Here is a 23,044-nt window from a genome sequence, read left to right as displayed (position 1 = left end):
TTATTAAGGATGAGTTAGGAAGACTTTGATTTAGAATCCTTTGGCATGAAAGGACCAGAGAAAGGAGGACACAGAAGCCCTATAAAGGGAGGGAGGAAAGAGTACCATGTGTGAGAATGCCATGGTTACAGACCAGAACAGATTAATTGTCAAAAGACCTCCTAACAGAATTAACAGGAAGCACTGAGAACTAGCTGGAGAAATAATTTGCGTGGCAAAGAACTGAGCTGATAAATAAGAATAATGCAGCAGAAGAAAACAAGGAGAAAAACAAAATCCAGGAACCCTCACACTGGTCACAGTTAGCAGGGCGTGGCTCTTGCAAGCTGTTGAAATGGTTTCAGGGGAAGATATCTTGAAAGTGTTCAGAAGGAGAGATGAGGCAGCTACTGAGAAATTTGGAAAAGTAAAAGTTGTCCCTTATTGTATCTGATCTCATCCTCTATACACAGAGATAGAATTTCTAAAAACTCCTGTTGAATAGGCAAATGCCAAAAAATGCAGACTACTGGCTGACTTCTGCAGGTTTTTGTCAGTTCTCAGAGGTGTTTTATCTTACTAAGAAACAAATTTTCTACAACATACTTTTTAGACTGCAAGAAAAGCTTACATGTACTTCAAAAATAATAAAAACTGTGGTAGCTATCAAGTCAGGAAATAGCTTCAAATGTCAGCAGCACGCCATCATAGGTAGCCTGCAAGTATCAAACTTGCCTATGCAAGCTACTACTGAAATTGCCCACTTTGCTCATTCCCTCCAGCAATCAGAGTTGATGTGACTTAATCTCATTAATTCACTGAGCTGAACGCACTGGAGAAAAAGAGAGCTCAGCAGTTTAACCAGCTTCGTTCATCATTTTTCTTTCCTTCCCCCACCTTTCATTTTGAAGTTCCCTCTATCATTCATGAATTCCCTGCCTCATATCCACAGAATGGAATAAAACAGCTTTTTTCCCCAAAAGTTGCTTTGTTTTTCTAAAGGCTTAAATCAGCCAGAATCAATTTGCTGATTATGCATCACAAACTGAACCAATCTATATCCATTTATATCCAAGTACACACAATAAATATAGTCATTTTCACACAGGAAATGAATGAAGTTTTCATTCTTTTAAACTCTACGTAGCATCTAGGCTGAAAGGAGAGCTTTATTTTTTAAATCATATTCTCCAGAAACCCAAAGGACTAAAAATTACAAAAAGAGAATAAATGGGTGTCTATAATGGCTAAATAGTCCCATTTAACAACAACAACAACACCACCAAAAAAAAAAAAAAAAAAAGTAACAGAACCACAAAATAGGGATGTGGGTTTGCTGAGTTTTTTTCAAACCACAGTATAAACTCAAGTCCTTCCCAGAATGCACTCCTTACCACAAGATTGTTTTCCTTCAGCCTACAAGATTATTAGCAAACATTCAACTTCTATACAATTTCTCCAATATTAAAGGAAACTTCCTTAAATTCCAAAGTATACATGAATAGTTCAAAACAGTTGGCTGAGAAAACAAATTATATTTATTTTTAGAAGACTGCAAAACCCTTGGCTGTATTACCTAAAATTGTAACAAGCTATTTATTTTTGAAAAACAGTATACCTAAACTAGCTATAGATTCAGTGGTTCAAAGTAGTCAGTCAGAATAGTTAAGACAGTCAAGAAAAAACCTGGTATCATAATACTTGCCTCAGTTTCCAATATTTTAGATTCAGTGAGTAAAAAATGCATCTTTACTAAACTATACTATATCAAGACACTTTGCAAGCAAGGAAAAAAAAGCAGCCTTGACCTCACAGCCTGAAATACCCAGGCAGTGAGGAAAAACAAGAAGGAAATTAAAAGAGCAAGACATGTAGGAAAAGAAATCTGATTTTGTGCGTTATTTTTCCAAAATGTCTGAATTTTGGTACTGTGCATAATATCACTCTCCAGTGAAAGAACTGCTTAACACAAGGATATATGCATTTGGCTTTGTCACTAGGTTTTACTTCAAGTACAAGAAGCAGACACTAAAGCCTGATAAGGTATGTGACAGATAAAATGCTTAGCATGAAAGAATTACTTTTCCCCCAATACAGCAATGATTTTTATTTTTTGCAGGAGAACGGAGACAGACAGGAGCAGGAAAATAATCTGGTACTACAAAAAGCAGAGCTTTGCTGTGCTAGACTGGGAACAAAAATTTCATGCAAGGCTATCAGGTGTCCAGCATGAGATTTTTACAGTACAAAGGCTTGTCTTATATGGCAGGAAAGAAAGTTATTTAGCCTGTGGGTAACAGGAGAGAGAGAGAGAGAGAGAGAGAGAGAGGGGAAAATTAATAAAGAGGTCATAATATTGAAGGCGGGAAGGTAGCATGAATACATCCAGACTGGAAAATGATCCAGTGGGGAAGGACAGTACTTCTTATTAAATAAGGAAGCAGAGTAAAACCAGATTTCACTATCTCAATGACTGTATGCCAAATGAAACTTAATGCAGCTTCCAGTGGTAAAGTAAGAGAATGGACTAAGATGAATGAGAGGAAGCAAGGCCAATTCAGACAATTCAGAAGCACAATTCACAAATACAATTCAGAAAGCAAGTATTGATCCCACTTTCTCTGCAAATTGATTATATTTTCAGGATAAAATTAATGAAATAAAAACTAAAACTTAATCGAAGAATACTGAAAAAAATTGAACGCTATAGAAAAGAAGAATGCACCTTGCTATTCACCTCAACAAAGAAAAGAGACTCAGGGAGTCAAAGGAAACCAAAATACTTGGAGACTGGACAAAAAAAGAAAACAAATAGCAATATAGGTACAGAGCAGAAAGAGTCTACTGTTACTGGACAAGGACAACCAGTCTTTAAATTTAATTGATAACATCTATTTCCTGACTAAAATAATATGGGAACAAGTTCTGAGCAACTTCCAGATGAGGACAGCGTGGCTTTGTATCTACAAATAAATTTAGCTAGTAAGGAACAAAACTGGTTGCAAAATATGAAAAGCTAATTTATTAGTCTAAGCCACAAGGGATTTCAGGGAGTTCTCTATAGGCAGAAAAAGCCACAATAGGGTAGCTAAAAACCTAATAAATGGCTTTTATGTGCCAGAGGGAACTGAAATTTACAGTCACAAACTCAATGCACTGTTCACAGTTCTCTCACACTCCCTCTCTTATGCAGCATCTTGTCACCTGATAGTGCTACAGGATGGCAATGCAAAGGTTCTACCCTGTGCATATGACCTCATCATACTATTTGTTCTACATTCACCAGCTGGATACACAGTATTGAAATAGATGTCATTTTATGCCACTATAATGCACTTATGTCTAGCACAAATTCATCACAGACAGTGGGGTCATATTTGATAGCGGAAGAATAAACAGAAGTGAAATCTGGCTTCAGCTCGGTTCACCTCAGACCAAAAGCTCACCAAGCTAAAGGCAGCAATCAAGACACTTCCTGGCATACAGCAGACATTCAGGGAAACCAATGATTAGGTCCACAGACTCAGCCACAGCTCTTCCCAGTTGATTTCATGTTTCCTTTCTCAGTTGTTTGGAGATTATTTCTATGGCCATATTAGCATTTCAGTTGTCATCATCGGGAATATTTTTCATTCTCCTAAAGCATCAAAATTTGCAAACACACAAGGGGAAGGACCTTGAAATATGGAACCAACCCTACAATTTAGACTGACAATACCTTGCAAAGCAGCAATCACTTTTCATAATCACTTTCAGAGCAAATTTCATCAGACATGAAACTCACATCCAGGAAGCAAACAGCAAATATAGAAATGTAGGTACACATGCCAACCTAACCACATTTTTAGCCAACTAAATATGGTTTTGGTTTGGAGAAGCATGTTCCAGTATATTGTTCCTGATGCTGTAAATATTGTAAGAGTGCTTTGCCAGGCACAACACAGCTATTGATTGTCCTTCCCAGCCTCATCCGCAAGGCTAAACACAATATCCCAATAATTGGTATGCAGGCATCTGTGACAATGGAAGGTCAGTATTTGTTATAAGAGTAGAAATAGAATAAAGTCATGAACTCAAACAGATGAGGATTAACAGTAATGTGAAAATGCTTCCATTCTAAATGTCAGCAGGTTATAATGGTATCATTACAGGGTGCAAGTGCTGAATCCAGTTCCATCCTCTTCACTCTGGCCTCTCTCCATTTCACTCTCCAGCCTTTGGGCAATGCTACCTGGATAACCTCTCCATGCCAGCAATTCAAATGGAAATGAAGAGGACAGAAGTCACACTTCCTCCTCCTCCTACACAGTGCTGATTCCTGACTCCTACAGTCTGCAAAAAAAGCAAAGAACTGCTGCTCTACAGTTAGTAGGGCAGTCTGTGGATGCAGAGAGTAGCGTGCTTTGAGGCAATGACTTCATTTCTAAGCAGCCAAACTTACACTGCAGTTTTCATTCTGGGACAAAAAATCCTCTAAGAGTAAGTCCTACAACTCCAGAGAAATGAGATGCTTTATTCAGTTTTTGCTACAGACTGTAACAGAGGCATCCCCACTTCACAGGCCCTTCCTTCCTTCTCAAACCACTACTGTCCTCCTTCCTAAAAATGAAAATGCTGTAACAGTTTTTACTGATACCAAATATTCATAGCTTCATGCATCAGCACAAGGAGGTGAAGAAGTCAACATACTAACTTTTCTGCAGTATTCCAAGATCCTTTTTTGCCCAGCTCTCTTGCCAAAAAAGACATTATTATTCTCACAGTGGACGCCAAGTAACTCTAAAACCTGTTTAAAGCAGTCCAGAATTCATGCCTAGGAAAAAAGACCACCATGATTACGAGGCAAGAAATCAGGTCTGACCTTCAAAAGTTCCAACAGGTAATTTAAAGGGTGGTATCTCTTCCTTTAAAAATAAATAATCACTTAAACAAATGCAACACTGACGTCTGAGCCAACATCCCTACCAACAAAGAAACCTGTCCAAATGGTAAAGTTCAACTGGCTTCACTGAACACTGACAAAATATTTCTGAAGATTTTCTTGGAACAGTATCTAGAACATTACAATTAAACATGTGAAGCTGCAAAAAAGGGGAATGGAAAAGGGAGTTTTCTAGGGCACCAAAAGTGGGACACAGTGTATGATTAATTTTTTGTCAGATCTTTAACTTTTAAAAATGTGTTTAATTAAAAGAAACATATTTGCATTATTCATGCAGATTAATGTAGCTCAGGTCACCAAACACTTTGTGATTTGTAATTATTAACAGTTTTAACTGCTTGTGAAAATTAAATTAGAGGGCTTGGAAAAAAAATCAAGAATCTTCATCATTCACTTTGTAAGCAAACATTATTTACTGTATCCACCTCCAGGTACCAATTTACATAGCTCTTACTTTCTATAGCAGTGGGATGTAATACAAAGGTTTGGGTCCAGGGTCTTGTTTGGCTATCTCTTGTTCTAAACAAAGAATTTTACTTTCTGTCAATTAAAGGACAAGCATATAAACCATAGAATCTTCCTAATTTAATTGTCAAAGAGATGGGGAAGAGATTGAAATTATCAGAGAAATATCTCCATTACAGGCCATTGGAGGGCTCTAACATCTTGTTATGCTGCCAGCAGCATAAGACAGTTATGGGCTGCTGAGAAACTACCTTCTTCCTTTCCAGTGTTGCTTCCCTCATTAAGAACACCCTGACTTCACAAGGCAAGTGCTAACTGACCTGAAAAACCCATTTCTTGTGTAGAGAACTCAAAGCCCAACTTGCTCACTGGTGCCTGAATTTCACCCTTCAGCTACAGTGTTGAGATTGAGTGACTGGTACAGAGACAGCAACCATCCCCTTTCCTTCCTCTCTCCAGTTTTCTTTCTCTCAGTCCTGAATTTTTTATTTTTTTTAATACCTTCTGTATTGGTATACTGACTTTTCAGGCTACTAAGGCAGGCAGGAGCTCAGGAGCACTCAGAGTATCAGCACAGGGCTCCAAGCAAGCACACCTTCCCAAAGCACAGAAAAATCCAGAAGTGTTTCTCAGGACAGCTGCAACTTCCCGATTTGAACAGCAAGACCCCATAGGTGAGGACAGGCTTAGTAATTCCACAGCTTTCAAAATCCCATTTCATGGCAATCTCCTGAGAAACCACAGCTCCCTGAGGTACAGTAAGGAAAGGGGCTTTGGTCTCCAGACCCTGTGGAATCCCACCTGAAAAGACTTCTTGGAAACCTCATTCCAACAGCATCCTAAGGACCCAGTGAGCTTGTTTCTGACACATAACACAACAGGAGATAACTATGGGAGAGAAAAGTGCAATTACACCAGGTGACAAATGGGAGCAGGTCATTTAAAATATGTTACTTGGCAAACAGCACTAAGACAGTCACTCTGGCATAGGGAGCAAAATAAAATGGAAAAATTTGCAGGTATGAAGCAAGCAGATGAATAATGAGAGACAAAGTTAGGGCCATGAATTTAAAGGAAAGAGACAATAGTACAAAACCTTTCTGGTCCATAGTAGGTCAAGTACAGCTAGGTAAAAAACAGAATAAAAGGACATAAAATAGGATTTTATTGTCAAAGAGGGAGGTGGGAACACAGTAAGAGGAAAAAAAAAACAAAAACATTTTTAGCATGCAGACAGCCATTTCTCCCAGAAGAAATTAATCTTTCAAAAAAAACAAGGTGTGGTATTCCTAGGATCATAGCAGTATGTTTTACTTGAGGGAAAGAGACTAGAAATAATGCCTTGTAAAAGACCCAAAGTACAGGTAAAGCTCTGCAATTTCAAGAAGAAGACGCATTATTTTGGAAGTAAAAAATTCCATTTGCTTTGTATTTTGAGACACGTAAGGCAAGGACTTTCATACATTCCACAAATTATGCAGACCTGGATTTTCTATAGGCTTTTAGGAAAATGCTATTTCTACAGGAAAATAATACTAGTTTTTCAAAAATCAGTGTTCAATACAAACCCTATTGTAGGATTTGTGAGCACAGTTCCAGTAAAAGGAGAGTGTTTAGGGAAAGGATGCTTGGTATTTTAATATAAAAAATACCTTCATAATTTAATTTTGGATTAAGTAAGATTGAAAGGTAGATCCTGATGCACTGACTAAATTCAAGTGCAGATAATTAGTCTACTTTGTGGGGGAAAGTAGAAGGTTAAGGAATCAGTTATTTTCTGTTACTTCTGAACAACGATCAATACTTGAATATCAGTGCTAAGTGAAGGTGATTTTATACATACAGCTGTGTTTCAAGTTGTTTCAGCAACTTCAGGCAAAATTTCCTGAATGTTCTCAGGTTTCTGAGTTCAAAACCTAAAGAAAACACTCCATTCTCTATTTGCAGATGGTTTAGCTTTTATTTATAAAATAAAATTAAAATTAAAGTTTTCTTTTTAAAAATACAGGCATTATTATTCTTGGAGAACTCAAACTTTAACCACATTTATTACCTTCAACATTTGCATACTTGCTACAGACCCAAGTTAACGGCCATCCCCTCCAAAATACTTCTGTTTCTTCTGCTACTTCAATTACTGAAAATAACTCCATTTATTTTCATAATTGCATCCTTTAAGATCTCAGTCCTATCACCAAGTCCTTGTCTTGCTGGGCCATAGAACTGCATTTCTATGGGAAATCCATATTTCAGTCAGTGCACAAGAAGAAACACTATTACGTCATGTGGAACATCAAACAATTGGCTGGTGGAGCTGTAATCAAGGTCTTTTTAAAAAGACTGCACTCTCAAATTTTTCTGAGAGTGACATCATATTTTTGATGGTGCAGTGCAAAAGTAACAAGGTTTAAGATAACAGCTGCTTTATTCATCACAGTTTCTGTGAGTATTATACTTAGAATTATTTTCAGACTATCACATTAAAGATGCACTAAAGATGTGTGACTCCTTCCCACTCCTTTAAAAAAAGATGGGAAGGGAGAGAGGGAGAAAGAAGTTGAACTAGAACAGTTTGTGAAAATGACAACACATCTAATACTGAAAGAAATCATAAAAGCAAGACCTACATCCTTAAAATAACATTTTCAGTTTAATACAGATACTCTTTCTCATTTCCAAATTTAAGCAGGTATCCCTCCTACCGATTTTATGACAAGTGCTGTCATAAAATGTCTCTAGAAATGTTCATGCTCAACATCTTCCAAAAATAGCTCTTGGTTGTTCTTGCTGCAAGAATTATTTGTTTCAGACTATAATTTCTCCTTTGCATTAACCAAGGCTCAGTTCTGTTTTGGATAAATTTTGATGTGTGAGTAAAGCTCCTGATTTATACTGTATCATGTAATTGTGCTGACAAGATTCACTTGCTAAGCTAAAACACACAATGGTAAGGGAATTAATAAGCAAGTATACAAAAGGCTGGTCTTATCATCAAGTCATCTATCAAAGCTGTCTAGCACTTCTCTTGAAAGTGTTGAAATTGCTTAGAAATCTATCAAAAACTGTTGGGCTAAATTTATTCCCACAAAAGGCGTTGGTCCTAGCCTGAGTTTTCCTGAAGACTTCAAGAAGATGGTGAAGGCTGCAGTGATTGGGCATGCCCTTGTCCTTGCTGTTTTGGACTGTTATCAGCCAAGCTGGAGGTTAGAGAGCTTACCTTGTCAACCACTAACCTTAAGGGAGAAGCAAGTTGTGTATTTCATGTGAAGGTTCCACAAGAAATGGAGAGGAATAGATTTGGATGAAGAGCAAAGAAGAACTTTCCTTCTGGAAAGGCCACCACAAAAACTCAAGGAGAAAGCAATACTGGTTTTAACAAAAGGACATGAACTGAGAATATGAGGCAGTAGATATTGGAACAGGGAAAGAAGCTAGAAGTGAGAGCTGGTGCGTAGGCAGAGACAGATTGTACAGGAATCTGAAGGAGGACAGATACTGCTTTACACTGCTGAGTAATCCTGGCCACAAAGGTGCCTTTCTCAGCTGTACAATCAATTTAGGCACATGGACAAATTATGACAAGTCTAAGAACAAGGAAGATTGAGGGGTGATTTTTACGTGCTTGGACTTCCTGGGTTAAAGAGAGAACTCATCAAACTGTTGCAGATTCCCACTGCTCTTCTAGGGTATTTTGGTGAAAGATAGTATCTGACATTTCCCAGCAAGCTCTCAGCCCACAAGCTGAAGATGACAGGAGGTGAAAAAAAATGTAATCTAAGAAAATAAACAGAACTGTTTATCTCAATAATAAATATTTTTTTCCTTAAAACAAAAGGCAAAGTCTAAATGCTATCCTTCCTCTTTGAACGGGAAGAGCTGCTTTGTTATGTAACACGTACAACTGAAGCAAGAATTTAAGACTTACAAAAGTCTTAGAGCTACTTATATGGACAATCAAATAATATCAGACAGACATTGCTGTGAACTAATAACAAATGATTTACCAGTTAGTGCTCCTTTATATATCTTCTATATATATATATTCAGAACTGGCCACATGGAAGAAAAATTGATTGGAACTATGGGGGGAAATGTATGGGGTTTTATGTGTGGATTGGCAGTCTGAATTAGAATAGCATAAACTTTATTACCAAACAAACCAACACTTTTTCCTCCTTAAGTACAACCTTTAAATGCAGGCCCTTCAGTCGGCAAAAATTTGAAAAAGAATCTAATGTTTTGTTAAGATCTATTTTTTCGCTCTTTTAAACCTTCATTTTTACTAATTATAAAAGAATAAATTTAGCTTGTTACTTTATCTCATATTTTCACATCTAATGATTACTGTAAGAATATATATGAAAGACACAAAGAAACAAAGTATTTTTCTTGCCTCCTTTTCTCTGTAAATCATTTTGGCAGACTCACCTGCTCCAGCTCTCTGGAGGTATCTACTTCTTTCCATTCATCATAGTGGAAAGGTAGAGAGCTAGCATAGGCTAGACATTGAACTTTCAGACTGCAAAGACTCTAACATAACCCTAGGTTACTTCTATTCAGTTCTATACTACATAACTGTTTCTAACACTTTCCTAAAGTAAAAATCATACTGAAAGTCACTCAGTTCTTAAATCCTCCTGAGGTCAACTAGTACAATTCTGCACTTTTGACTTGGATACCACTACAGACCAGACACACACACAAAAACTTGAAATACTGCATTATCTCGTTCAGAGAAAATAATAGGAGAGTTACTGAGGTGAATTGCATTTTGTAATAATGAAGCAAACCTGAGTTTAGTGTTTCTTCACTTATACAAACTTAAACTTTTAAACATAGGTTGAAAGAATGAAGGCTTATAAGTTTATATGGGAACAGACTTAAGTAGTTCATGAAATTCAATACTTCATAAAAATCTTTGTTACAAATTAATCTCTGAAAGGTAGTAAGTCAAGCCTGTAATGCCTTAGAGTTAACCCTTCCATATTCCCTTCTCTATTGCCATTAATCTTTAATTCAGTACACCTCCAAAAAGATTCATCTAGACCCTTGGGGAACAGAAGCTGGAGAGTCTTCAGTGACATTCAAATCAAACTGACTGTCACACAGAATAGTTAATGCCAAGCCAAAGTCTTTTAATGAGAATGTGAAAAAAAAAAAGACTTCTAATTTTACTGTTTTTTTCATCTTCTCCCCAGTAATTTTCTTTGAAACAATTCAACTAGCAACAGTCTGCCAAGTTTAATTTGATTACTTTCAATTTTATATGCCTCTGCATTTAAGCAAAAATAAATATGGGAAAAAATTAATAATTCTTGTCATAGTTCTTCATTGGATTGCCAGAGAATTACAGCAGCAACATCGCCACATACCCTGATATGTAATAAAAGATAAATTATGATGTACCTGAAGTACATTAAAAAGAAACAAAATCAATGCAATCAGAACTCATTGGGAAGATTGATAATCAAAAGCCTTGAACTGTTGCACATATGTTTCCTACATATTAATCCTTTTTTCTCCTTCCCCCAAGTACAATAATATATTTACCTTTCGAAAACAAGGAACTCTTCAGAGCAGCATTATTGGCTGTACTTTCATGGTACAATAGGAGCATGTTCCACTGTATAAGTAAATATTACCTCAAAGCAAATACCTCACACAAATGTACTGACTGTGCACTTCTGCTTTATGGTTCGTTCCAAGCATGCAGGCCCATTTGCTGCCACCTCTACAAGGATTACACTGCAATCAAAGCCAGACATGACTTGCCATCCCTAATCTGCCAGTAAACTTCTTCACATCCAAAAAATCAGAAGTGGACATGAATGCTAGAGGGAGCAAATCTATTCATTAATATCTCATATTTGGCTTAATTTTCATTTATTTATTTATTTCAAGAAACACAATATGTTTCTGTTCTGAACTTAATTCCCCATTTTATAGAAATTGGCTTATTCTGTTACCTTCTCCACTGCTTTTTAGCAACCCCAAAAGCAGAATCCTGAAGACCAAGTGAGAAGACACATACCGATCTTTTCCTGAGGCTATTACAGATGCTAGCAGAAGCATATTTCCATTTCTACACATAGTGTGATGGTTTTTCTTAAATAACCTGACAAATCCATATGGTGTCTGATCCTATTGGTACCTAGCATGAAACAAACACCTGGAAATTACTTGACTTCACCAGCACCATTACCTGCAGGAAGCTCTTCTCAGTAGTTATATTTTTATCCACCTCCCTCATCAGAACAATGGTATCTACAGTAAGAACAGATATCCCAAGTCTACAAAAGGCAGGAAGGAAATTAACCTGTACCATTACAGTCAGACTGACCTTCAGTGTATTTTCTGAACTAAATGATTCTGTGATTACAGCATCACTACCATGTCAACTATGAGTGTTCTAAGAAGAGCAGAAGAGTGCTGAAAGCACTCCAGGTACCTGTTTATTCACTGGTTTCACAACTCCCAGACTGATGGCAGTATCTGAAGTTTTTCAAATATCTCTAGAGAAGTCAAACTTTTGGTGACAGGGTTTTGTTCATCCCACAGGAAATGTGGCAAAGATTACAACACAAGTAGATTTTTCCTGGTTTGAAGAATATCCACAAAATCTTGGTTTGTTTTCTCCCCCCTCCAAATACAGGGGCAGAAAATTTCTTTTATCTTTAAAATAGACCTCTAAAATTGGAGAGTCATGGCAAGAGACCCTAAAGATCCACAAAATAAAATTGACAATTACTCTGGTAATAAAAATGTTTTATACCGTTTGTTTCATCAGTGTTTGTTTGTAAGTTGTTAGGGTTGAAGAAACAGTACAGAGAATGTGTTAATATTTGCCTAAAAATTAAAACAAACAATCTAGGTTAGAATTATCTATTAGAACTTTCCCCCACTTTATGTGAAAATTTTCTTAGTGTTTTTTTAAATCCATTCCAAAAAATGTGTGATACCCCTACAGTTGCATGAAAAGCCACAACCATGACAAGTCTGTGTGGTGCAAGGAAAAACAGATGCAACATTTTAGACTTAGGCTTAGAGATAAATTCCCATTATGAACTTTTTTTGTTTTTAAGAATTTTCCAAGTAATGAGGTAGATATGTCCATTCATTTCAAATGCAAAACATACACCAAGTTTGCACTAGGACATCAAAGAATATGAGGGAACTCAAATCTCAATATGGTATCTCTTTCTGCTTGAGATACTCTTACTTCATTGAAGCCTAAACTCTGAAATTCAGAGGAAAATCAAAAGGGACACTGAATAAATGAATCTTTCTGGTGTTGATGGCGCTAAAGGAGGAGTGTAGCAATATTCCCTTGGGCAAGACCTGCTAGATTTTTTCTTATGCGATTCTATAAAAAGCCTGGCTCTCAGAAAGGAAAATTGTCTTTATACAACAACTCCATCAAAACAATACAGAACAAAACAAAAAAAATTACTTTTCTAGTCATTTTGTACAAAGAACCGTTCCATCTTTTAAAAATTCAAATTATTTTAACAAGAATTAAAAGACAGAGCAGTCCTCCTGAAGAAGCCGACAGGTTCACTGATGCAGAAATTTCACTTTTCAACTGTCTCTGGATTATTCTAGCTAAAAATTACTCCAGCAGGATTTTTACTGGGAGTAGAAAATGTATCTTTTCATCTAATTTTCAGGAATAACACAGTTACCTCAGAAAGCACTTGAATAGTAAGATTCATCACATCTAATTTACACATTCTGTAGAAGCATGACATATAGTTCAACATAATGTTAATTTTGCATGATTCCAGTCTTGGTTGTTCAAGGAACTCTGACAATTTCTATCACCCTTAAATAGCATGACTTCTTGGTAAGTAACAAGTTCTGACTAATCTGTTCTTTCTACAGAAACAATTACCTTACAATTTGTACTAAATACACAGTAATCAAAATAAGGAAAAATGACGGTTACTTTTCATTGCATCAGTATTCAACCCAACATACATCTTATCCAGGGGACATTCTCATGCTGGTTTTTTTGGCACAATCAACTCTTTGAAAAGTTCATCACATAAATATGAGATATAGCTGTCTTCTTTCTCTCAAAATGCACCCTTTCCTAATCTTCTACTATACACAAAGAAAGCAGGATCTACTCTGACACAGGATAACCACTGGTTGAATCTCTGCTTAAATATATGCAAAGTTTACGTCAGCAGACTCAAATTCTGGCAACATCCTGTCAAACTCAGCAATGTGGCAGTCAGCAGGGACAAATATTGAAATTCAACAGTAACCAGAATGAAGGAAGACAAGCAATACTGAAACAAGTGACATGCCTGTTGCCAGTTGCACTGCAGATACAGAACACTATGTATGAATCGTCCCAAGTCTGCAAACATGGCTTGCCTGAGTCCTCTTCCTTGGGTTTTCCCTCCTATGATAGGAGTTCTGCCACTGAAACCACAAGTCCCCACACCAATGGAGTCTGACTCCAACTTCTGATTCAGGTGCAGCAGACCTGCAGAGCACAAAGGGCCTGACAGCATTCCTGAGCCTGTGTGTGAAGCAGAGCATCTCCAACACACCAAATGGGGGAAAAACTGACAAACAGATCGATGGCACAGCTGTCACTTTGAATCAGCAGAGAATGAATAAGCTCTGAAGTCTGAGTTAAGAGACACATGTACATAAAATTAGGGGACAATATAATTCGATATTCTAAGGGGCTGAAAGAAGAAGGGACAGAACTGTGACTGCAAAAAACAGCACCAAAACCAGGATGAACTTGGCTACCAGGCAATTACACTCTGCAGAAGCACCAGTACCTGTGATCATTAACACAGCAAGAGGCAGAGCTCAGACAGAGTGAATAAGAACTGATCCGGCCAAGTAACTGCCAGATATTGAATGAAGAGCAGCTAAATATTTAGGAGATAAAAAAATCCTAGGTACTGGGAAGAAAAAAGGTAAATTTCTACCTAGCTAGTGAAGGATACATCCTGTACAGTTGAGTCTCTAGGACACCTCTCTTTAGGTTATGATTCTGTAGTGCAAAGTACAATGGCATCTTAACCACTATGCAGAACACAACAGGATACTGCAAAAGGAATAAGGAAGAATTATTACTCAGGGACACTTTTCAAGATGATGTTTCTGACAAGCTATCAAAAAGAGAAAGGCAATGGCATTAAAAAGAGAGATCCTCATTTTCCCATAAATGTATTTAAAAGGTTTTGGAAAAATTGAGGATTCTTTCCCAAAAAATATTTAGAAGATGACCAGGCAATCTTCTAGAAAATATTGAAGGGGAAAAGTCTAACAATACTAAGAGTTTAAATGATATTTAAACAGTTATTTAACCAGTTGTAGATATTTCATGAGAGAAGACAGGGAAGCCCTTTACTGGTTAAGGCCTAAAGCACCATAGCCAGCTAAAAGAATGTTTCCTTCCCTTTACAGAGGGAATATTTGAAGCTTAATGTAACAGAGAAGAACTGGGTTTTTCAAAACTTTTGGAGGATGCAGAAATCCAGATAATCTTCATTCTCATTTTTACACACACACTGTATACCTGCTATCAGTAGCAACCATTATTCAGAGCACTCTTTTGTGAGAAAAGCCAATGTGGTTTTTGTTGTTTTTTTTTTTTTGGTGTTTTTTTCATTTTTGCTCTTTTGTTCTTTGGGGTTTTTTTGGTTTTTTTTTTTTTTTAATCCAGACATCTGTTTAGGTACATAGATCTTAAACACATTAGGAAGCAAAAGGCAAAATCAGCTTTGGGTAGACCAGAGGACTACTCATGTCTCTACAGACTAGAGCACCCCAACAGCTGCTCCTCTCTCCTACAGGATGTTCCTTCTTTCCACCCAAGGGAGATAGTGTAGGTAGGGTTTTCCTCTTTCTAGACATCCCCAGTCAAGAACAGGAAACTAAACAACAGCAAGCTATTCCCTCTTCTCTTCCAACACTCAAACAAGAGGAGTTCCAGGGTCTCTATACATACACACACATGCTGTAACTCCTCAAAAACAGCATCTCTGGAGCTCTTCCAGCACAGTCAACCCTAGCAGCTGAGCTCTGCCTTTTGTAACAGCTGCTTCTAAACTGCTGCACAGCCACTGCTGGAAAAATAGTTAGGCTGAACCATACTGTCGAGAAGTAAAAGAAATAATAATCCAAAAGGCATCTATTTTTATTTTTATTTATTGTCCAATACACGGCTTGCAGGTCTGAATCTCTCATAGCACACTGCTTCAGTCTTCTTTCTGTCTGTGTGAACAGCTAAGGTATTCTGTCAGCACAAACAAAGCAGGTGGTAGGACAACAATCCCTTGCCCAAGCATCTTTCATTTCCCCAATGAAAGTGAAAATCATCCAATGGGAAGCATGTGCTCCCACTGATTCCCACACCCACTTTCAACTACACCCCTATGCAACTATCTTTCCTTTCTTTTCAATGTGACCGGATCAAAATGCCATCAAAAAGTGAGAAAGTTAGGAGACTATTTCTTTATGTTTTTCAATGTTTGCACCTGGAATTCAAAGTACATGCAACAATGTCATCAGGATTCCAGTCTGAAGAAACAGTAAGATGTTTATTGTGAGAAGGCAGTGCTTCATAAGCCATTTTTTGGTCACTAAGTATAAAATAAATTAAGATATTAACTTCTCTGATCAACTGATCAGTTTTGACCGTGAAGTCAAAAGTAGGAAACTGCATCATTGATTTTATTGCATAAATTTATAAACCTTTTAGTGCTATATAAAATAAAATAACTGCTCCATCTGCGCTAAAAACATGGAACTCATATTTGTATCTATTGTAAATAAAGCACCTTGGAAATCCATCTGATGCACAAAAGCATAAGAAACAGAGGTGATGAGAACAGTACCTAGTGTTCCTATCAGGCAACTCTGCAAGACTTAGTTTGAGACTGTATCTGTAATTACAGTTACTTGTTTTATATCAGTGATAAACTGCAAATGCAACACAGCCTGAGAACAGCAAAGTCACATTTCAAGTTTTGTCTCTTTTCCCCTTCCAAAGAACTGGAAAAAATTTAGGCAGTTATAAACTAAAAATGCACAAAATATTTCCCTTACACATTCAAAAGCTGGCAAGAAGTGATTCTTAACACAATTAGATTTAGCCTTTCACAGGTTCTTTCTGGAGGTGTCACTGGAGGTATCATTCTGCACAATGGTCAGAAGCCAGCAGTGTGATGCCAGGAACCCTCAGTTTCCTAAATCCATAATTTGTCATTTGGCTCCAGTTTCTCTTTTGCCTGGGTTCATCAATTCTCTCTCTGCATTCTTTTCTTAACAGAAGGAATAGAAAAAAAAAATTAAAAGTAAAGGAAATTCAACACAATCCTCAGTTGTATACTCCCACTTCTGGAGAGTGGGAGTATACAATGGGCTGCCTGCACCATTAGCTAAAGGTGTAGAAGCAGTGTACAAAGGGGGAAAGTGCTTTGTTTTGGTATTGCAAGGCAGGCAGTAAGGGCCAGGCACTGTCCATCCTAGATGCAGGCAACTCCTGTTTACCATATCACACCTCAGATTCTCCATGGCCTTAAAGCAAAACCAAAGGCCATAGTTTTGCAATTGCCCCCTAGGCCAGCACCATACTTTCGTGGAATTATTCTTGCTGCCACATGTGTTTTCTCAGACATGGTATTTTCTTTTCTTTCTAATGGTAAATTTAACAGGTTATCCTACAGACTAATTTTTATCCAGTACTTATTTTCCCTGAAGGGCTGGAATTGTACCTAATACACTGACAAACAATCAGCATAACCACTGCAAGCAGTACTCTGCCAACACCACTTGAAAGCATACTGTGCAAAATCACAATGTGGTGAAAAAAAATAATTCCTTTACAACTCCAATCACATTCTCCAAATAGCCACATTTATAGCACAATGTGTGAATAAGGGTATAGATTTATCAGGCAGTTTTAGAAAACACATTAAGAGAAAAAGCTTAAAGGAGAGTGGTAGCTTTTTTTATATAATGGTGATTTTCTTCTGTGAAGAGTTCTAATGTGTTTTTTAGCTAATTTTTGCAAACCCTCCTGTATTAGTCATTCCAGTATTAAAGCAGAAATGAACACTTCCTTACATAATCTTAATTATATTTCTCTTTTGCTGATAGTATCTAAAAATCAACACATTACAAATATCTGAAAGGCATCAATTCTATTTGCAAAGCCAAATAACTTTATCAAGCTCAAAATATCTAATCAAAAACTTAGCATCAGTTTACAAATATATTAGGCAGGAGTACTTCTCATGCAAGGAAACATTCTGAGTTCAAAACCCAAGAGAGTTAAAAGGGAACTCTAATACATTACAGCACAGCTGTCTCCCCTTTCAGAAGTCTGAAGACCAGCTATTGGCCAGTATCTTCCTTACTTCCTTAAACATTCAACTTTTCTACCACCTTTTATACATATAGACTTGTTTCACTGCATACATACAGTATGACAACTTACAGAAAAACATATAATCAAATTTTATCTCATAACAACAAAGTATAGCTAACCATTAACAATTAGTTTATGAGAAATGCCTCACCCTGAGATCTCTGTAGAATGACCTAAAATACAGCACATGGAAGCATCCTCCAACTGCCTTCCTCCTAAAAAGTCTTTTATTGCTCTTTCTTCCATTATTTTTCAGATATTCCAGCTTGTCTAGCCCCCTAGGCCACCTGAATCTTAGTAAGGTCCTCCCCACCACAACTGTTCTTTTTTTCCTTGCACTGCTACCAGTTACTTCTCCCTTATGTTACTTCAACAGAATCATCTTCTAAATGTCAACCTTCACTAGCCACTTTATTCTCATCTAAGTTCCCAGACTTAATCTGTTAGTCCCTCCAATATTTAGCCCTACTGTACCCATCAGATCTAGGTTTGGACGTATGTTCATCTTTGTTGACGGCAGTAGCCTCAGCTTAACCTTTCTCAAAACACAACTTTCCACCTTAGTGTGGATAGCAAATCCCTGAAAGGCAGAACGTGGCCAAATGTATGGATTGCCCCTGGCTGAGCAGGAACCAGCATAGCACTGTCTCCTTCACTCCAGCTGCCACCCTCCAGTTGCAGCCACCTTCGTTTTCAGATGCTCAGAACTTCCATTAGGCTTTAGAACACTTGGCACAACAGGGCCCCGAGTTCTTTGTCCTTTTAATGCTACCACTGCCGTGTAAACCTTAAGTAGCAGTTCATATGAGATAGTTTATGGGATATACGTCCTGGTGCTGCTCAAGTAGTCTCCATTACAGAAGGTGAAGAAAGAAGTTAATATTTGAATTCAGGTTTATAATCCCCAATCACACGTAGGCAACAGAAGCATATTTGGAAGTGACCTCAGTTTATAAAATGGTCCATCTTTGAGACTGTGTAAACAAAATGCCTGGCAGGTAGTGAAATAAAACATTTATACCCATGTGAATATACACATCCATATGTATTCCTATTTATGTTATGGTGACTCCAGACTTTCCTTCGTGCTGTTAGTACCTTTGTGTGCACTGGAATCAATCAGCCTCAGTCCCAGCAGTTCTATTAGCTTTTATCTCCCAGCATTTTCTAAAAGTGGCTCATGGTGACTGATATAAATAAAAGCAGCTTTTTACAGGAACAACAGATTTATAACTTTAATAAGACTGCCCTCCTTCCTGCATTAAAGTCTACAGTACATGACAAATCAGGTTAAGCAAGCTGGTATCAAATCTGAAGCCAAATGCATTTTTGAGCCAAATCTTAATTCTCTGAAGAGCCTCAAGTATATTTTGAAGATGTTAAATTATTGATAAGGAAAATCAATTCTTTTTCCAGCTCAGGCAATGTCATACAGTCACAGTATATGCAGTAGCTAAGGCAGATTTTCTGTTTTATTTACATCATGACCCTTTAGAATTAAATTACCTACTTTCTTCCTCTTTAGAATCCTGATAAACAGTCACTACCGACAGCTTAACAACTTCTGTTAATGTCAAATAAAAGATTTGTCTGAAAACAGACTGTCAGAAACAGACAAGAAAACCATGAGACACCAGCACACACCTAAGTTTATTTATTAAACTCATATTATTCCACCAATATCATTAAACCTGGACACTTCAGCAAATAAACTGCAATGTGTTCTGATCTGACCGTGAACAGGTGCCTCAAAGGGTCTGAAATAATAAAGTATGTTCCATCCACGAAGGCATCAAAACAGCAAACAATCCTGGGAGAACGTTGGCAGATACCAAGAATAGTTCTTTGCAAACTTTTCCAAGCCAAAAAATTAGTAGCATCTATATATATCTGCTTCCAAGTTATTTCAGCCCGGTGATTTTATTTAGTGATCTCCTAGCTTTTCCAGATAAAAGCTCAGGCGCAACAATGGATATGGTGATAGAAGCATTTTTAAAAGCACCCCAACCATCATAGTACAAGATACATAAAAGAGGAAAAAAAAATAAAATGTTACCAATCTTTCCTGTTCTAAAGTAGAACAGCAATAGTGAATAAGCAATTATTTACCAAGGATCAACAACCACCCTCATTCCCTTTCCTTCCCTTTCCCAAAAATATCCTAACAATCTGGTGAGTTAATGGAGAATTCCCTTGGGATTTCCTATTGAAGATGTCCAGTTTACTAAAAAATATGCAAGTATCCAACAAAGGAAAAACTGACTCTCCAGGTTAGTTACTATGCATCTCCCATTGGATACCTCAGACTATACCCTATTGTAGTGTTATACACAGAATAACCTTAACAGATAAAAATTAGTAACTGTGTGCACACAAACAAAAATATCTTTTGTTAGGTCACCCTCCAAGATGCCTCTGCCAAATGCAAAAGATCTGTTCCCAGTTCTTTGATGGGTGTCCCCAGAACTGAGAAAAAGCAGATTTTCTGTAAGAGATGTGAGCCATCAATGCTACAGCTCCCAAAATACTCCCAAATGAAACCACTCAGCAAAAAGAGTGAGGTTGCAATTAACTACTAAACAAGCAAATTCATATTTTTGATTAATAAAGCATCTCTAAGAAAATCTTTTCTAAGTTCTAACATGAAACCCACAATAAATGCCTGTTTTTCAATCAGCCCCAATTCAAATGTGAGATGGCAAATATCCAGACAGGAAAACTATCTGAAAACCACACATAATAGGCCCTCAAAATAGAGCGGATTTAATTCCTTTGCTGGAAGTGACTTTCTCTAAGCTCCGATTTTGACGATACTGTTTCTGATCTAATGAAATGAGAAATCTGCTGCGGCAAGAAGCTCACCTAAGCGCTCTGGAGAGCGCTCATACGTCTAGGCAAAACACAGCCACTTGCCGAAGGTAAATAACAGATGTTGTTTTTCCTTCCTACTTAACTACGACCGCATTTGCTGCCTGTCTACCCGTGGAGCCCGACAGCTCCCGGCAGGATGAGGGGGCAATGGGCAGCGGCGGTGCCAGCGGCAGCGCGGGTGGCGGTGCCCCGCAGCCCTCCCCGGACACCGGTGCCCAGCCGGTGCTCCCAGCCCGCAGCACAGGCACCGCTGCCCACCGCACCCCCCCACGGGCCCCTCCTCACAGCGCCCCGGTCCAGCGGCGCCACAAGCCCCGCTCCCGGCCGGGCCGGCCAGAGCGCGGGGCCGCCCCGCGGGACCGCCCCGCCCGGGCACGGCTCCGGAGCGCAGCGCGCAGGCGCGGGGCCGCCCCCTCCCCGCGCGCCCCGGCGGAAGCCGCAGCGAGTGCGGCAGCCCGTGCTCCGCGTGTCCCCGCTCCCGCATTCCCCCCACCCCGCGCGGAAAGCATGGCGGGGATAGGTGCGGCCCTGCTCGCGGGGCTGCTGGCGAGGCTGGCGCTGGTGCTGTACGGGCTGCACCAGGACCGCACCATGCGGGTGCGCTACACCGACGTCGACTACCGGGTGTTCACGGACGCGGCGCGGCTGGTGACCGAGGGCCGCTCGCCCTACCGGCGGGCCACCTACCGCTACACGCCGCTCCTGGCCTGGCTGCTGACGCCCAACGTGTTCCTCACCGAGGCCTTCGGGAAGCTGCTCTTCGTGGCCGGGGACCTGGCGGTTGCTGTCGTCGCTTACCGGGCCCTATGGCGCCGGGGGACCGCCGCCGGCCGCGCCTGTGGGTGCTGCGCCGCCGCCTGGCTCCTCAACCCCCTGCCCATGGCCGTGTCCAGCCGGGGCAACGCGGAGGCGTTGGTGGCGCTGCTGGTGCTCGCCACCCTGTACTGGGTGGAGGCGGGCAGCGTGGGCAAGGCCGCCGTGTGCTACGGGCTGGCCGTGCACATGAAAATATATCCCCTGACCTACGCGCTGCCCATAGCGCTCCGCCTGCGCACCGCGCCGCGCCGCGCGGAACGGGCACTGGATGCGCGGGGGGACAAAACGGCAAAGGTCACGTTTGTGGCGCGCCTCTGGCACCTTTTTGTAAAGACGCTGAACCGCGACGTGCTACTGTTTGGAACAGTTGCCGGATCAGTGCTGGCTGCCTTGACTGTGGCATTTTATCACCTCTATGGCTGGGAGTTCTTGGAGCACGCCTACCTCTATCACCTGACTAGGAGGGATATCCGTCATAACTTCTCTCCCTATTTCTACATGTTGTACTTGACAGCAGAGAGCAAATGGAGTTTTGCCCTTGGGCTCGCAGCTTTCCTGCCCCAGCTGCTTTTGCTCCTGGTTGTTTCCATAGCATTCTACAGAGACCTTGCCTTCAGTTGTTTCCTACACACCACTATTTTTGTGACTTTTAACAAAGTATGCACATCCCAGTACTTTGTCTGGTATCTCTGCCTGTTGCCCCTCGTAATGCCTAGTATTAAGATGTCCTGGTGTAGGGGCGTGCTGCTTCTCTTTCTGTGGTTCATCGGACAAGGCCTGTGGCTTACTCCTGCATTCTTTCTGGAGTTCAAAGGATATAACACTTACTTATTTATATGGTTGGCAGGCTTGCTTTTCCTTTTAATTAATAGCCTCATAATTGTTCAGATTATTGCACATTATCAAAAAGAAGCACAAGTTGCAAAAAAACTGAAGCAACGGTAGTAAACTGACCAAAATCCAGAAACAGCCTCTTTGGTAAGGCACCACATACCACCAGCACATCATCTAACAAAAGTGCACATGAGTTGTATTAAAGCACATTGTGTGCAAATGTTACTGTTTCAGGCCGTGAGAGCACTGATGGTTCTCAGTTCCCCTGAGCAGTGGTAGCGGCTGTATCTGTCTCCTGTGTGGGTTTTGAAACTGCATTGCAACCCTGTCTCCAGCCCTCCTCCTGCTCCTGACTGAAGTCCCTGGACCAGTTCATCACTTAAACGTGTTTGAGGCCCTGGTGGATGGGCTCTACCCATCTGCACTGACTGTCTTCACCTCCTGCCTCTAGAGACAGTGGGGCTGTGCCCTGCCCTTTGACCCCTGTGCTGGGGCCACTCTCAGTTCCTGCTCATACTCCCTTATGGAGTAGCCCTGGCACCTTTTTTCTCAGTGTTAGTCTGATGAGGACCTTGGCCTTTATCTAGAATAACACAGAAGATAATAAAGGTGGAATTTGATCATAAAATTGGAGTTTGACAGTTTTGTACATTCCAGTAGGTCAGTGGGGTGTTTGGCAAGGCTATTGCTCAACATTTACAGTGGGTTTATTTTTTCTTTTGTTTCCACAGTAA

General features: G+C 39.5%; 1 protein-coding gene across 1 annotated transcript; it reads left to right on the top strand.

The window, feature by feature from the left end:
* Positions 1-21,089: 21,089 nt before the first annotated feature.
* PIGM (phosphatidylinositol glycan anchor biosynthesis class M) lies at positions 21,090-22,843 on the top strand. The gene has a single exon (XM_041423511.1). The coding sequence runs from the start codon at positions 21,168-21,170 to the stop codon at positions 22,419-22,421; it is 1,254 nt and encodes a 417-aa protein (XP_041279445.1). The 5' UTR covers positions 21,090-21,167; the 3' UTR covers positions 22,422-22,843.
* The last annotated feature ends 201 nt before the right edge of the window (positions 22,844-23,044 follow it).

This window comes from Onychostruthus taczanowskii, unplaced genomic scaffold (assembly GCF_017590055.1).
Source record: "Onychostruthus taczanowskii isolate IOZ18803 unplaced genomic scaffold, ASM1759005v1 scaffold78, whole genome shotgun sequence".
NCBI classification, from domain to species: domain Eukaryota; kingdom Metazoa; phylum Chordata; class Aves; order Passeriformes; family Passeridae; genus Onychostruthus; species Onychostruthus taczanowskii.
The sequence above is the reverse complement of the archived record's forward strand: the minus strand, read 5'-3'. Positions and strand labels throughout refer to the sequence as shown.